Raw genomic sequence first — 16,181 nt, 5'->3', positions numbered from 1 at the left:
ATTTCAAAAGGTAAAAGTTGTTAGAACATTTATTTCTACTACTATGAAAGTGTCTTCAACCAAGGTTTACAAACAATGAAGAAGAACAAAGAGGAGGAGGGGGAGAGGGAAGGAAAAGGAGGAGGAGAAGAAGAAAAACGCTTTGGGAATCTTTTGATAATAAGTTATTTTCTTTGTTGTTTAGAGATATTCTTTAGCCAGTGCCTTCAGGTCTTCTCTTAATGTATTCATTTTATTGACAATAAATCTTTGAAAGTATTTGCCAGTCTCTGTGCCTTGTTTCTGCTTAATACTATTTGTTGACTAGGGAAAATACTATCGAAACTCCAGCAAGCAAATTTTGTTTTTAAAATATTTTTTTGTTGTGAAATACAAAAAAATAGAAGATACCATCCCAACTTTTGATGGGACAGGCTAAGCAAGGAAGGCAAAGAGCATATGTAAAATGGTTTTAAATTAATTAAGGATCAGAGAGTTGAAATGATTGAAATGCCTTGAGTCAAGAGAGTTTGCAGGAGGGTCACCTCATTCAAGTAGTCAGAAATCTTTGGTAAATCCTGAATTGTCATTGGTGTTCTCCAGACCCACTAATGCTAGCTGCTGTTTAATACACTGAAGAAACATATTTAGTATGAAGTTCAGTGGTTTTTAGATTTCAGATTCAGTTACCTTTAAAGATGACTAAACTAAAATCTGGATCAACTGACCAAACAATGAGCTAAATAATGACTTCCTACTATGAGCAAGGCATTGGTAGGCCCTGCACAATATGACAAAACTTGGGAATTGTTTTTAATCTTCCTTTTAAACATTTTTAAAACATTCTTAGATTGTATTTAAACTATTATATGGGGTAGTTTTATCTGAATCGAAATCTACATGAGGTGTGGATTTCACCTCATGGATGTGTTTTTTTACTTTGGGGGTAGTATTGATGGGAAGTCAGTATTGTAATCTCATGGCACTTGAATAATAGATTCATGCAAAATATGCTGTCTGTCAAACTTTACCAACGGTGTGCACATTGCAAGTGGTGGATTCCATATGCCAAGGATAGGAGTGGTTCATGGTCACTAGAAGGCAGAAAAGGTCAGGAATGGATGGGGAAGACTAGAGACAATGCAGGGAAGAGGTCATACTACTCCTTCATAAGGAAGACGCCTCTTACAACTCAAAGAAAACTGGCTGAAAAGCTTTTTTCTGTCTGGAAAGCCATTAAATGATCCAGGAAGATAACCGTCATCAAAGCAGTGAGAAACATGGGCAAGGAATCAATAAACTAATCTGGAGCCCAAACATTACCAGGTTATCACACTGGTGGCAGAAAACTAAATTCAAGTCCAGGTTGAAGAAGGCAGTCAGATTGCAGGGAGTTGAGCAGATCATTTAAACCCTTTTGATTTTTGTTCCAACAATGTCCAACATACCCTCTTGAAATGGGCAAGCAGGACTTAGTCCATTGCCTAAAAAGGGAAATCTGATACCATCTTCTTTTGGTGTTGTAGCATTTCCTGTAACATTGCTGCTTTGGTTTCCTAATGCTAGAACTATTACTCTTTTCTTCCTGCTAAGTTCTCTCAACGTCATAGAGTACTTCCTGTGTCTAAATAGCTAGTTTTTATAAAAGAGGGATTAATTGATACAAAGATGATTTATTCCAGTAAGTCAGGCCATTTCAAATTTTTTAAAAAATGATTTAATACTTTTTTTGGAGTAGAAGAGAACTATTATACAGATGTTAAAAGATACAAGGTGAAGAAGAATTACAGAGGAGGAAATTAACAATTTAGTCTCACCAAGAAAAGTTCCATTAAAATGGCATTGAGGGGCGCCTGGGTGGCTCAGTCGGTTGAGCGTCCCACTTCGGCTCAGGTCATGATCTCGCAGTTTGTGAGTTGGGGCCCCACATCAGGCTCTGTGCGGACAGCTCAGAGCCTGGAGCCTGCTTCGGATTCTGTGTCTCCCTCTCTCTCTGCCCCTCCCCCACACGTGCTCTTTCTCTCTCTGCCTCTCAAAAATAAAGAAAACTAACAATTAAAAAAATAAAAATAAATAAAATGGCATTGAGCTGTGCCTCATAAGTAGAAGTTACACAGGCAGAGAGAGAAAAACTTTCCAGGAAGCATAAGTGAGTTTGAGAGGGCAAAATCTAGGGTTTGTAGGGTTTGTTCAGCAAAAGCATAGTACTCTACTGGATAGGCTATATTAATAGATGAAGCTGCAAGGTCAATTAGAAAAGCAAATGTAGAAGGCCTAGCATCGCATACTAAGGAATTTATAGTTTTTCCTCTGGGCCAATATTTCTGAAATGTGTTCCTCACCAGTTTGTAAGATACCTCATCCCGTTGAGAACTGAGTTTGTAAAATACCACATGCTATACTCTTAGAATGTCACAGTGCACACTAGGAAAGTTAAGTTCCTAAGGTCCTACAGGAGATAAACTTCTGAATTTTGTTTAACTAAATGTTTCCCAATTGTGAGACCAACTTGAACTCTTTTGGTATCCAACAGATCTATGATTTCTTCAGAACACACTGGGGAAATGATGTTTATTCAAAAGTTTTGAAAAGAGGATTGTTATAATTAAAAAATATGTTTTTATTTTTTGCAATTTAAGCTAAAAAGAAATGCAAGTACCTGACTCCTTTTTCTTCTTTTAAAACTTAAAAAAAAATGTTTTTAATGCTTATTTATTTTTGAGAGAGAGTGACAGAATGTGAGTGGGGAGAAGCAGAGAGAGAGAGGGAGACACAGAATCCAAAGCAGTTTCTGGGGCCCAACTCTGGGCTTGAACCCACGAACCATGAGATCTTGACCTGAGCTGAAGTCAGACACTTAACTGACTGAGTCACTTAGGCACCCCTCCCTTTGTTTCTTTTAGAGGGATTCTGTTGTTATCTTGAAGTGTCTTAATTTACATTGTGTTATCTTGAAACTAGCAAACCATTTGCAAATAGGAGAATAAATAGATACATTTAGATGCCCTGCTCATGCTTCTTTAGCTGTTATCATTGTTTACTCTTCCTGGTTTTCTTTAGAAATTGAATTGAATAGAGATGTGGGACTACTGGATCAGCAGCAAGAGTTATCACTTGAGGGCTTGTAAGAACTGCAAATTCTCAGTCCCTACCCCAGAAGTTTCACAACCACTTGAGTGGACTAACTCAACTTGAATCTTTGAAACTCTATATTAAGGGTGGAAGCAGAAGCCTCTGGACGATTTCCCCAGCTGCCACAGCTTCCCTTTATCCATTTTAAAGTGATGATTTTAGTTCATCTTCTCACACTTACTTGTTTTTAAATTAAATATCTGAGATTTTACACAGCTCTTTGGTTTCTTTGGATTAAAGTCACTAGATCTTTCTCAACAGTGGAAGCTATCTACTGATTTTTCATTTAGACTACAGATAGAATTCCCCAGAGATAGCTTTGATCTCTTCAAAAGTTTATTTTTTTCTTTCCCTAATAGCTTGGCAGACATTCCTAGAAAGAAAGAAAAAAAAAAAAAAAAACACTAGTAACATATTATATTGGAGCTCAGAAGAGTGAATCTCTGTGTCTGTTTATTTTTAATCAAGAAATGAATATTTTTCTCTCTGGAAAGAAGAGCCTTGTCCCTTTTATCAGTTACCTAGTGGTAGGTATTTCTTGGTTAAATTATAACTTTATACATTTAGTCCTCTTGTAATTTTCCTTTGGTTGGAAATACAAATTTGAAACAATGGAGAAATTTGATGAGCGCTTCACCTTTGTGAAGTCGTCAGGGGAGGGAGTTGTAATAAATGCAAAACTTTCTTCTCATCTTCTATAGTCCTTTGGTTTAGGGGCATACAATATAAATTGCTTATAAAAGTATGTTGGCTACATTGAGGCTTAATTTTGAAAATTATTATAAAATTCTATTCATGTTTAATAAAACAGTCTGATTCCTGTTCCTCCTTGTCTGCTTTAGAGCCCTTGTTTTCTGTAGCATATTTTCAAAAAATGGTTTTCATTTGAAAACTCTCACAGTAAATAATAAGCTAAATTTTAAAGCATGTAAAAGCAGAGGAGCGTGTCGAGGTAAATCATCAGTTTTCACAATCTGTGATGATTATCAAGTTGAGACCTCCAAAGAAACTGGAATTAATTCAGAGGCAGATAGTTCAAACCGAAACTGATTTAGACAGTGGCTTCTCCTGACTCCCTACTGCCGTCTATTAGGTAAAAATCCCTTTAAAAATGGGAGAGTTGCTAAAGGCTGTAGAACACACGTACTCAAATTTTCAAGCAGTATGAAGCTATTGTCAAAGAACAAGTACAGTTTGTGTCTCACGGTTAAATCTACCAGACAGGCTTGGCTGGCTGGCCGAGTAGATCACAAGCGTGGGACGCTGAATGTTTGCTTTAAGCAAAGACATCCAGTTTCCATAGCACTATGGTTTTATAGCATAGATCAGATTATACTGTTTGTTTAGCTAACACCATTTCCCCCTCAACATACTGAAAAGATTGAATCAATAAATCTTGAACTTCCAGAAAAACGTTTAAAATAAGCAGGTCATAGTACAGAGTGAGTCCGTATGAAAGTAGGAAAAGTAGAAGCTATGTAAATGCATTTTTAGTTAATAAGATTTGCATATGTTAGAAAATAGTTAAGCCAGAGTCATTTTTATGATTTTTAAAAAATCTATAACATCTAGGATGTCTGAGTCCACGTAGTATGGATTTTTAGAGAAAGGATGTTCATTAAAAACGAGAGTTTTTATAAAATTTTGGAAGCAGAAGATATATGGTCCCTTATTTTTTATATGCTATAAATGAGCCCATTCATAAAAATTTTACTTTTTTTTTCTCAGATGTTCACATGTGCTAATACGCTGTCTGTCAAGATGTCAACTTTTCATGTGTTCAAGTCAAGAAAATGTTTATCATCTTAACATAAATAATAGAAAGTTTAAATTCTACTTCAGAGAAAGAGGTTTTAGGTAATTTCACTTTTATTGTCTCAGCTTCACCTCTTTTTACTTTCATCTTTTATGATCCCTGGAATATCTCTTGATCATTTCACTTAAGTTAAATAATATGGTTAACAACACTTTGAACATTTTTGTAGTTATGAATTTTTATTTCTCTTTTGCACCCCAATTCATTTTTTTAGGGTTGCAGTGATCTATACAGAGGAATGACATTTGCATAGCAACAGTTTGACTATAGCTGTGTGAAGAAAGTAGTTATGGGCACCAAATAAGATATTGACTCAAATGCACACTTTTGATCTTGAATCTTTGATCTTGTCTTAGAAAATGTATATGTGGTTTTGGCTTACTCAGGACACAGTTCCCTTCTGTAACATCCAATCAGTCACTGAGGGCTGTGTCCACTTCAGATTAGTTCAGAATAATCTACTGTAGTCTTTATTAATTACACAAAATGAAAATTATACTTACAGGGTTCCATACTAACCCTCTGTTCTCTATATTTAAGAGTCTCATATGTTTTGTCCCCCTACCTGTTTTTATATTATTTTTGCTTCCCTTCCCTTATGTTCATCTGTTTTGTATCTTAAATTCCTCATATGAGTGAAGTCATATGATATTTGTCTTTGTCTGACTAATTTCACTTAGCCTAATACCCTCTAGTTCCATCCACGTAGTTGCAAATGGCAAGCTTTTATTCTTTTTGATTTCCCAGTAATACTCCATTGCATATACATACCACATCTTCTTTATCCATTCCTCCGTTGATGGACACTTGGGCTCTTTCCATACTTTGGCTATTGTCAATAGCACTGCTATAAACATTGAGGTGCATGTGCCCCTTCGAAACAGCACACCTGTATCCCTTGGATAAATACCTAGTAGTGCAGTTGCTGGGTTGTAGGTAGTTCTATTTTTAATTTTTTGAGAAACCTCCATACTGTTTTCCAGAGTGGCTGCACCAGTTTGCATTCCCACCAGCAATGCAAAAGAGATCCTTTCTCCCATCCTCGCCAACATCTGTTTGCCTGAATTGTTAATGTTAACTATTCTGACAGGTGTGAGGTGGTAGCTCATTGTGGTTTTGATTTGTATTTCCCTGATGATGAGTGATGTTGAGCATTTTTTCATGTGTTGGTTGGTCATCTGGATGTCTTCTTTGGAGGAAGTGTCTATTCATGTCTTTTTCCCATTTGTTCACTGGATTATTTGCATTTTGGGTGTTGAGTTTGATAAGTTCTTTATAGATTTTGGATACTAACCCTTTATCTGATATGTCATTTGCAAATATCTTCTAACATTCTGTCGTTGACTTTTAGTTTTGCTTATTGTTTCCTTTGCTGTGCAGAAGCTTTTTATTTTGATGAGGTCCCAATAGTTCATTTTTACTATTGTTTCCCTTGCCTCCAGAGACCTGTTGAGCAAGAAGTGCTGTAGCTGAGGTCAAAGAGTTTTTGCCTGCTTTCTCTAGGATTTTGATGGCTTCCTGTTTTAAGTTTAGGTCTTTCATCCATTTTGAGTTTATTTTTGTGTATGGTGTAAGAAAGTGGTCCAGGTTCATTTTTCTGCATGTTGCTGTCCAGTTTTCCCAGCACCATTTGCTGAGGAGACTGTCTTTATTCCATTGGATATTCCTTCCTGCTTTGTCAAAGATTAGTTGGCTATATGTTTGTGGGTCCATTTCTGGGTTCTCTATTCTGTCCCATTGATCTAAGTGTCTGTTTTTGTGCCAGTACTATAGTGTCTTGATGACTACAGCTTTGTAATACAGCTTTAAGTCCGGAATTGTGAAGCCTCCAGCATTGGTTTTCTTTTCCAAGATTGCTTTGGCCATTTGGGGTCTTTTCTGGTTCTGTACAAATTTTAGGATTGTTTATTGTAGCTTCATGAAGAATGCTGGTGACATTTTGATAGGCATTGCTAAAATTACTTTAAAAAATCATCTTGATAAAAAAAAGTGCTGATAGCTAAGTCTGAAAACTAAAACTATGCTATATTTAACTTATAAAGTCCTTCATATATAAAATTATTTTTATTCATGTTTAAAATTCATTTTCTTTTTTTTCAAACCTGATGTCTTTTTTCAATATATGAAATTTATTGTCAAATTGGTTTCCATACAACACCCAGTGCTCATCCCAAAAGGTGCCCTCCTCAATACCCATCACCCACCCTCCCCTCCCTCCCACCCCCCATCAACCCTCAGTTTGTTCTCGGTTTTTAAGAGTCTCTTATGCTAAAATTCATTTTCACTGATTAAACAACATGATTGAAATTAAAAGTTGGATATTATAGCAAAAACCTTTGGCTGTGTTTGGCTTTGATTGTGAGGAGATGATTCTTTCTTTATTATTTTGCTTTATACAGTAGAATTGCCCTGGGAAATGGTTTGTAACTCCAATTTAATGGAAACTTTTTAAAGGCAAGTATTCTTCAAAGCTATGACACTTTAACTTCTTTTTAAATTTCTGATTTTTTTGATAACATTGGATTCTCTTAAAGCAGAAATTCAACCACTCTACAGCCTTATTAAAGTTAATAGCGGTTTGTCCTCCTAAACTTAGAGCCATCTAGAGTTATTATTGAAATTTTGCAAAAACAGCAATTTGATTTTTCTCTTTTCATATTCTAAAAATTGTTTTCAGAAACTGAAATTCATATCTTTAAAATATTAGAAAAGGTAGTATTTACTGACAGAACTGTGCCCACTACAGATGGTCCTGTTTAAAATCACCTGCTGTTCTAAATTCTTACTCAGATTTCAGGCATTTTTAAATTATTTATATTTTACCAAATGCAAATTTGCTCTATGGAGTAAGCTGCATGCAGTTCAAGTATAGGAAATAACTCTCACAAAGAAATGCTTGATATTCAGAATTTGGAACAATTGGTTGGCTAGAGAAACATTAATGAACATCACAGACTGACTCGCCTTCATAGGAATGAATGTAAAACTATTACTTTTTCTTTGTAAATGGAAAAAGAACCTCTAATTGTCCTATATTTATAGCAACCATATGTCCCTGACTTTCCAGGATAATTCCCACTTTCATATTCTCCATCTCCTCAGACCATGAATATTGATTTTTAGTTTGGAAAATTTGTTCACTCTTCTAATATTAGAAATACAGTTCTTTGGGACCATTTCATGTTAAGTAGAAGTTAAGAAACTCATTTCAGATCACTTGTTTTAAATAAGGAAGATGTGTTGCAAGAAATTTTTGAAGTGTGTTTTTACATACCAGAATTACTTGAGACAGAGAAATTTTCATTATGTGGGATTTTTGTTCTGTGCTTTTGTTCACAAAGTACAGTCAATGGACAAGAAGCATGGAGCACTTCATGGAATGAGATGTTTTCTTTCTGTTCCACCGTAACCAGGCACTGCCTCTGCAATGGAAATTGAATCTATAGGGAAGATTTCTAAGTTAAGAGATTTTGAGAAATAAAGAGCACCATAAGTACATGAAAACATGTTCAACATCCTTGGCCATCAGGGAAATGCAAACAGAACTACAGTTAAATACTACTTAACACCGGCTAGGAGGGCTATATCAAAAAGATAGGTAAATTATAAGTGTTATTAAGGATATGGAGAAATTGGAGCCCTCATACAGTGGTGGTGGTATTATAAAATGGTGCAGTTACTTTGAAAAGTATGGCAGTTCCTCAAAAGGGTGAACAGAGTTACCGTATGACCCAGCAATTTTACTCCTAAGTGTACACCCAAGAACAGTGAAAACATATGTCAGCACAAAAACTTGTACTTGAATGTTCATAGCAGCTTTATTAATAATAGCCAAAAAATGGGAACAATTCAGATGTCAATCAACTGATAGATAAATAATACAATATATCCATACAATATAATATTCAGAAATTAAAAAGGAATAAAGTATGGATACTTGCTATAATGTGAATGAACCTTGAAAACATTATTGTAAGTGAAAGAAGCCAGTCGTAAAGGACCACATATTATATGACTCCCTTTATATGAAATGAATAGGCAAATCCATGGAGACAGAAAGTAGATTGATGGTTGCCAAGGCTAAGAAAAGAGACTGCTCATAGGTATGGATTTTCTTTTTGGAGTGATAAAAATATTCTAAAACTGATTATATACTTTAAGTGGGTGAATTGTATCTCAGTGAGGGTGTTGTTTGAAAATGGAGGGTCTTTTACTCACTGTTGGAAACATTCTGTTTTACACCCTCTTTAGTAGTGGTTCTCAACCAGGGAGAATTTTGCCATCCAGGGGACATTTGGCAATATTAGGAGACATTTTTGATTGTCACAACCAGTGGAGAGGTGCTACTGACATCTAGTGGGTAGAATCCAAGAATGTTGCTAAATATCCTTCAATGCTCAGGACAAGCCCCCACAACAAAAAATTATCTGGCTCATATTGTCAATAGTGCCCATGTTGAGAAATCCCGTTTAAGAACTGTGTTAACTCTAGTGGTAATTGACCACAGCCATGTTTATGAAGCACTGCAAGATCATGAATTATCAAACAGGTAGATGTTTACTCTATTCAGTTTAATAAGGGCAAGGCTATTCAATAAGACAGAACCAAAAAAACAAAACAAAACAAAAACAAAAACAAAAAACCCAAAAAATGCTTTATTTCCTTATCTGGTGAAGCCTAAACTAAGTTAATTAGATAATTCAGTTAATCAAAATGGTTTATTCATCAGTCATCCTGGTTAGGATTTTACTACATTTTGTTGTATTTTACTTTCTTACTATTTATAACTTCTTAAACATCAGATTTACAGAGTATAACATCTAATTGCAATAAAAACAGGAACAAACCCTAGTTGGCCTTGAAGGTATAACTAAAAGGTAATTTGTTCATTTCAAAAGTTATCAACGCAGGTTCTAAAATAGGGATATGAGGGGCACCTCGGTGGCTCGGTCGATTAAGTGTCCAACTTCGGCTCAGATCATGATCTCACGGTTTGTGAGTTCAAGCCCCGTGTTGGTCTCTGTGCTGACAGCTCTGTGTTCCTCTCTCTCTCTGCCCCTCCCCTGCACATGCTGTGTTTCTCTCTGTCTCTCAAAAGTAAATAAAACATTAAAAAAAATTTTTAATAGGAATATGAGCCCTAAACTAAGCTAATTTGCTAGACTTCCATCTCCAGCCATGCTTTTTTTATTCTGCATACCTGTCTGAAATGTCTACAGACTGTTTTACTGGACAAGGAGCAGGGGCTTCATTAACGAATCCAGCATTTCAAATACAACAGCTAACATTCATTGGATGGTATTGCATGCTGGCTATTATGCAAAACACTGAAGGTATATTATCTTATTTAATTCTAACAAAACCCTATAAGGTAGATATGTTATTCCTGTTCTTCTGGAAGCATCCTTTTATTTTATTTTATTTTATTTTATTTTATTTTATTTTAAAAGGTTTTTTGATGTTAATTTATTTTTGAGAGGCGGGGAGGGGCAGAGAGCAAGAGGGAGACACAGAAGCTGAAGCAGGCTCCAGGCTACCAGCTGTACACACAGAGCCCAATGTGGGGCACAAACTCACAAATGAGATCATGACCTGAACTGAAGTCAGATGCTTAACTGACTGAGCCACCCAGGCGCCCCATGGAAGCATCCTTTTTAAAAAATGTTTATTTATTTTTGAGAGAGAGAGAGAGAGAGATCAAGCAGGGGAGGGACAGAGAGGGATGGAGGCAGAGGATCCAAAGCAGACTCCACGCTGACAGCTCCCAATGTGGGGCTCAAACTTGTGAACCACAAGATCATGACCTGAGCTGAAGTCAGGCGCCTAACCAACAGGCGCCTCTGGAAGCATTGTTTTTATAGCCATCCATCTTTCCTGCACCAGTATGTACTGGTTTTTCTGTAGATCTTACACTACTGTTATTCAAAAGTTCCCTTCCTCGTGACTTGGGGGATCCTCTTTTCTTGTTTCTCATCTTGAATCTCCTGCATCTTCACTTACCATGATATACTCCCTTATTTTGGTGGAGTGTATCCTCTATTACCTCAGTAAGAATACCAAGTGTCTGAAAACGTCTTTATTCTGCCTTCATTTTTAAGGATCTTTTGGCTGGGTATAGAATTCTATGTAGGAAATATTTTTCTCCCACAATTTTGAAGGCATTTTTCTCTTGTCTTTCAGTTTTGTGTATGATCTGTTTTGTGTCTCTCTAGACGTTTAGAATTGCTTTATCTCTGGTGCTCTGAAATGTCACATTGATGTACCTTGCTGTGCATCTTTTCTTCATGCATTTTGCCTAATACTTAGTGGAGACTTTCACTCCAAAATTCATTTCCTTGAGTTCAAGGGAAGTTTCTTAAAATGCTTCCTTGATAATTTCTTCCCTTCTCTTTTTTCTCTCTGGAATGTTTGTTAATTAGATGTGGACTTAAGTTCATCCTGTAATTTCCTTATTTTGGGAATCCTGTAGTCTTTTAATTCTACTTTATGAGAAATTTCTTTAACTCCATTTTCCAACTCTATATGAAATTTTTTATTTCAGTTATATTTTTAATTTCCAACAGCTCTTTTTTTTGTTCTTTCAGTGCTTCTTTTATAACCTCCTATTGTTTGTCAGATATTTCATCTCTTATGTCTGAAATATTAATTATAGTTTTTCTGAAGTATTTCTCTTGCAGTATGACTTGATACTGATTCATCTGACTCCTTTATTTCTGTTTTTTGGGGGGATGGGGGAGGTCTCTGTTTTTCAAGTTACAGATTTTACTCCAATATTTAGTGGTCCTTAACTGTCCATAATGTATAAGATTCCAGTGTTTATTGATTACTTACAGGATGCACTGAGAAAAATGCCAATATCACTTTTATGGTATTCTTGCTCCCCAAATGCATAATCTAAATTCAACCATGAAGAAACATTACACAAACCCAAACTGATGAACATTCTGTAACTAGCCATTCCTCTTCATAAGAGTCAAGATTATGAAAGACAAAGAGACTGAGGTACTTTACTGATTAAAAGACATTAAGGAGACATGACAACTAAATGCAGTATGTGATCCAGAATTAGATCCTGGACCAAAAGTAGTGGGACAGTTGGTGAAGTTTGAGTAAGATCTGTAGATTAGCTAATAGTCTTCCTGGTTTTCTTATAATTCAATAGCAAAACAAACAAAAACAAAAACAAATCTGATTTTAAAAATGAACAGAAGATCTGAATAGACATTTTTCAAAAAAAGACATACAAATGGCTGACAGACACATGAAAAGATGCCCAACATCACTAATAATGAGGGAAATGCAAATCAAAACCACAATCAGATATCACCACACACCTGTCGGAATGGTTATTATCACAAAGACAGGAAATAACAAGTGTTGATGAAGATGTGTAGGAAAAGAAACCCTTGTGCATTGTTGATGATGTAAATTGGGACAGCCAATATGGAAAACAGTGTGGAGGGTCCTCAAAAATTAAGAATAAAATTGCCATATGATCTAGGAATTTCACTGCTGGGTATTCTTCCAAAGAAAATGAAAGCACTGACTCAAAAAGATATCTGCACCTCCATTTCATTATAGCAGTATTTACAATAGCCAAGCCACAGAAACAACATAAGGGTCCATCGGTGGATGAATGGATAAAGAAGATGTGAGATGTGTGTGTGTGTGTATATATATATATACACATATATACATACACATGTATATATATGTATATACACATACATGTGTATGTATATATACATACATGTGTGTGTGTATATATATATATACACACATACACAATGGAATATTATTCAGCATAAAAAAAGAATGAAATTTTGCCATTTGCAACAACATAGATGGACCTTGAGGGTGTTAAGCTAAGTGAAATAAGTCATACAGAGAAAGACAAATACCATATACTCTCACATATTTGTGGAATCTTAAAATAAATAAATAAATTAATAAATTAATTAATTTACAGAGAACAAGTTGGTAGTTTCCAGTTTCCTTAGGAAGGGAGTTGGGGTGGGTGAAGTAGGTAAAGGGAGTCAAAAAGTATAAACTTTCATTTATAAAACAAATTAGTCATGGGAGTATAATGTATAGCATGGTAACTATAAATAATACTGTATTGCATATTATAAATCTTCTAAGACAGCAAATCTTACAGGTTCCCATCACAAGAAAAAAAAACTATGTATGGTGATAAATGTTAGATTTACTGTAGTGATTGTTTTTCAATATATACACACATTGATTCATTATATTGTATACCTGAAACTAATATAATGTTGTATGTTTATTGTACCTTAATAAAAAAAGGTGTATGAATGGATGCGTGTAGGTAAATATCTGAAAGAAGTTTACTGAACAGTTAACCCTGGTTCACTCTGGAACTGGGATTGGAGGGTCAGGGTTTTTCACACGTTAGTTTAAATACTTCAATAAATATTACAGGTGACAGATATTGTTAAGCATATAGGTTTTTATTTACAATTAAAAAACCTAAGAATAGAAGATTAAATGCATAAAAGTGTTACTATTTCCTCTAAAAAAAATAGTATTCCTAGTTCTATCATTGTGCTATAGTTATCTAAGATTAACATCTTAATGTTTGGGGAAGCTGGCTACTTTTCCTCCAGTTGTCCTATCCTCTCTGTCTCTCTCTCTCTCTCCCCCTCCCTCCCTCCTTCCCTCTCCTCTTTTTCTGGCACTCCAGTTGCACATATATGAGACTACTTGAAGTTTTTCCATAAGTCCTCCTTATTTTTCATCTTACATAAATTCTACTGGCATATCTTAAAATTCATAGAGCTTTTCTCCAGTCATCTTCAATCACATGTTAAGTCCATCCCGTAATCTTTAATTTGGATATTATATTTTTCAGTTCTATATATGTTTTAAAATATACATTTGATTCAGTTTTATAGTTCCCATTTCACTACTGAGATTTTCCCCTCCAGCTACTCATTATGATCTTATTTTCCTTTTCAGTCCTTGAACATCTTTATAATAGCTGCTTTAATTTCTCTGTCTGCTGATTCCAAGATCTGGTTGGTCTTGGGGTCAGTTTTTATTGACTTTTTCTCTTGATACTGGATCACATTTTTCTGTTTCTTTGCATGTTTAGTAACTTGTGTACTGGTCAATGTATTTGGTACATAATTGAGATAGTAAATTTTATTATCTTTCCCTGAGAGTGTTGATTTTTGTTCTAGCAAGTTGTTAACTTAGCTGAGCCTTCCAGCCACTGCCTTTCATACGTGCAGTTCAGGGATCAGCTAAGAATTTGGGTAGAGTTCATGTATAGATTTAGAGGGACTTCTGTGGCATCTTTCTTTCAGAGATTGTCCCTCTTACTTTCTAGCTATGCTGTTAGCCTCAAACTAGGTTTTCAGCTTCCTCAAATGAGTAAGATGTCAGATGTCTGTTTGAGTTCTAACCATACCACCATATGAACTGTGAAGTACAATGAGGGGAAAAGTGATGTAAATATGAATCCTACCCAATACAGTTCCTTCTTTCAAAGATTGACTCCCCTTCAATTTCTGCTTGCTTGTAGTAACTCTATAGTGCTTTCAAATAGCTATTATCGTAATTTTTCAGAGTATATAATTATCTGTAAAATGATCAGTCTAGTATACTCTATTCTATAATATACCATAAGTTGTATCATATTACCTTTTATTTTACATTATATGGCATAGGATTAAACAACAAAAAAAGACTTCTACATTTTTTCATGAATGATGGCAATAGCTCATCAAAATTTCTAAAAATGTTGAGCATATTACTAATCTTATTTTTTATTCTTTTTCTTGTAGACAAGAGATGATTTCCTAGGTCAAGTGGATGTTCCTCTTTATCCATTACCGGTTGGTATAGATGATTTTAATTTTTATATTTATTCTTTTTTTCTAATAAATACTTACAGATACACGATATTACAATATAATAAATGTAAATATTTGATTTTTAAAATGTATACTTCTATAATTTCTTGACCATATTATTTTCTGAAAACTCATCTCAATTTTCCCTTTTAAGGATTTTTTTAATGTTTATTTATTTTGGGAGGTGAGGAAGGGGCAGAGAGAGGGAGAGAGAGAGAGAGAGGAGAACCCCATGACAGGCAGAGAGAGGTGATGATGATCTGAGCCAAAGTCACGAGTCATACATTTAACAGACTGAACCACCGAGGAGCCCCTAAGTTTTCCATTTTAATTTTATTTTCAAGACTCCCTTACATGAACCCCAATAAGAAATAGACAGCTGCTGAGGTTGGTTGACATCAGGAAAGCATGTCTCAGGGAAATAAGTTTGGAAACATTCGGCTGAATGGAGAGAGCTTAGTCTCGCAGAAAGAAACTAAGATCATTTATGACAGTCTGGGCATGAAACTGAATGTGGACCAAGCATATAACAACAGAGGAAAACAGATTCAGAACACATTTCATAATAAAAAATTATTAAGCCAGTTTTCTGACATTGAAGGTTGAGAAAAAAAATAAACAGAAAGTAAAGATAGCACAGGTTGAATTTGGGACATCAAGGTGGTGTCTCAAGTAGAATAGGTAGGAGGAAAAGCCATTTTGTTTTGAAAAATGATAGATTTATTTTTGGCCATAATGAATTTCAACAGAAAACAGGGGAAGTAGAAGGCCTAAAGTGGGCAGCTGACAGAAATACAAAAGTCAATTGTGTAGAGAAAGAGGCTAGAAGGAGTGAGAGTTCTCACATTCAGGTGACAGCAGAATCTCTGAGAACGATGGGCTGTCCAAGTAAGAGAGGTGAGAGCATTGAAAGCCAAACATTGACCCTTAGTCAGGGTGGGCCTATAAGAGAAGACAGACAAGGAGAAACAGGTGGGGGATAAAGGAAAATAATGTCATGAGAATTTAAGAGTTACAAGACTGAATGGGTAGTTAATGCAAAATGTAACAAAGAAATGAACAAAAGCAAAGGGCTGTTGAACTTGATAAAGACAAGTAAGGCTTCTTACTGTATCAGTCTTTTGAGATATTTATTGGTTCTCTATAGTCTTTAGAGATCACAAGCTTTTAATAATATATTTAATCCAGTCTTGCTCTCCAGGCTGTTTTCTTTTTTGTTCTCCTAGGATGGCCTCTACGTTGTAACCACTTCTTCCCTCTATGTGCACCTGCTCAGCTTATTTGGTATTAAGGCGTGATCCCACTGCAATTCCTAGGGTTCAGGAAAGTGAAAGCACTAGCAAGCTGCCAGATATAACCATTGAATGAGCTAA

General features: G+C 35.4%; 1 protein-coding gene across 5 annotated transcripts in view; it reads left to right on the top strand.

Moving 5' to 3' along the window:
• The window catches only part of NEDD4 (NEDD4 E3 ubiquitin protein ligase), a 141,601-nt gene that overhangs the window by 83,364 nt on the left and 42,056 nt on the right, over positions 1–16,181 (top strand). For all 5 annotated transcript variants that reach the window (XM_040492765.1, XM_040492764.1, XM_040492767.1 and 2 more), the window contains one exon: positions 14,740–14,790. In XM_040492765.1, coding sequence (XP_040348699.1) covers positions 14,740–14,790 — 51 coding nt within the window. The remainder of the gene's footprint in view (positions 1–14,739; positions 14,791–16,181) is intronic.

This window comes from Herpailurus yagouaroundi, unplaced genomic scaffold (assembly GCF_014898765.1).
Source record: "Herpailurus yagouaroundi ecotype Mexico unplaced genomic scaffold, PumYag 184, whole genome shotgun sequence".
Taxonomy (NCBI): domain Eukaryota; kingdom Metazoa; phylum Chordata; class Mammalia; order Carnivora; family Felidae; genus Herpailurus; species Herpailurus yagouaroundi.
The sequence above is the reverse complement of the archived record's forward strand: the minus strand, read 5'-3'. Positions and strand labels throughout refer to the sequence as shown.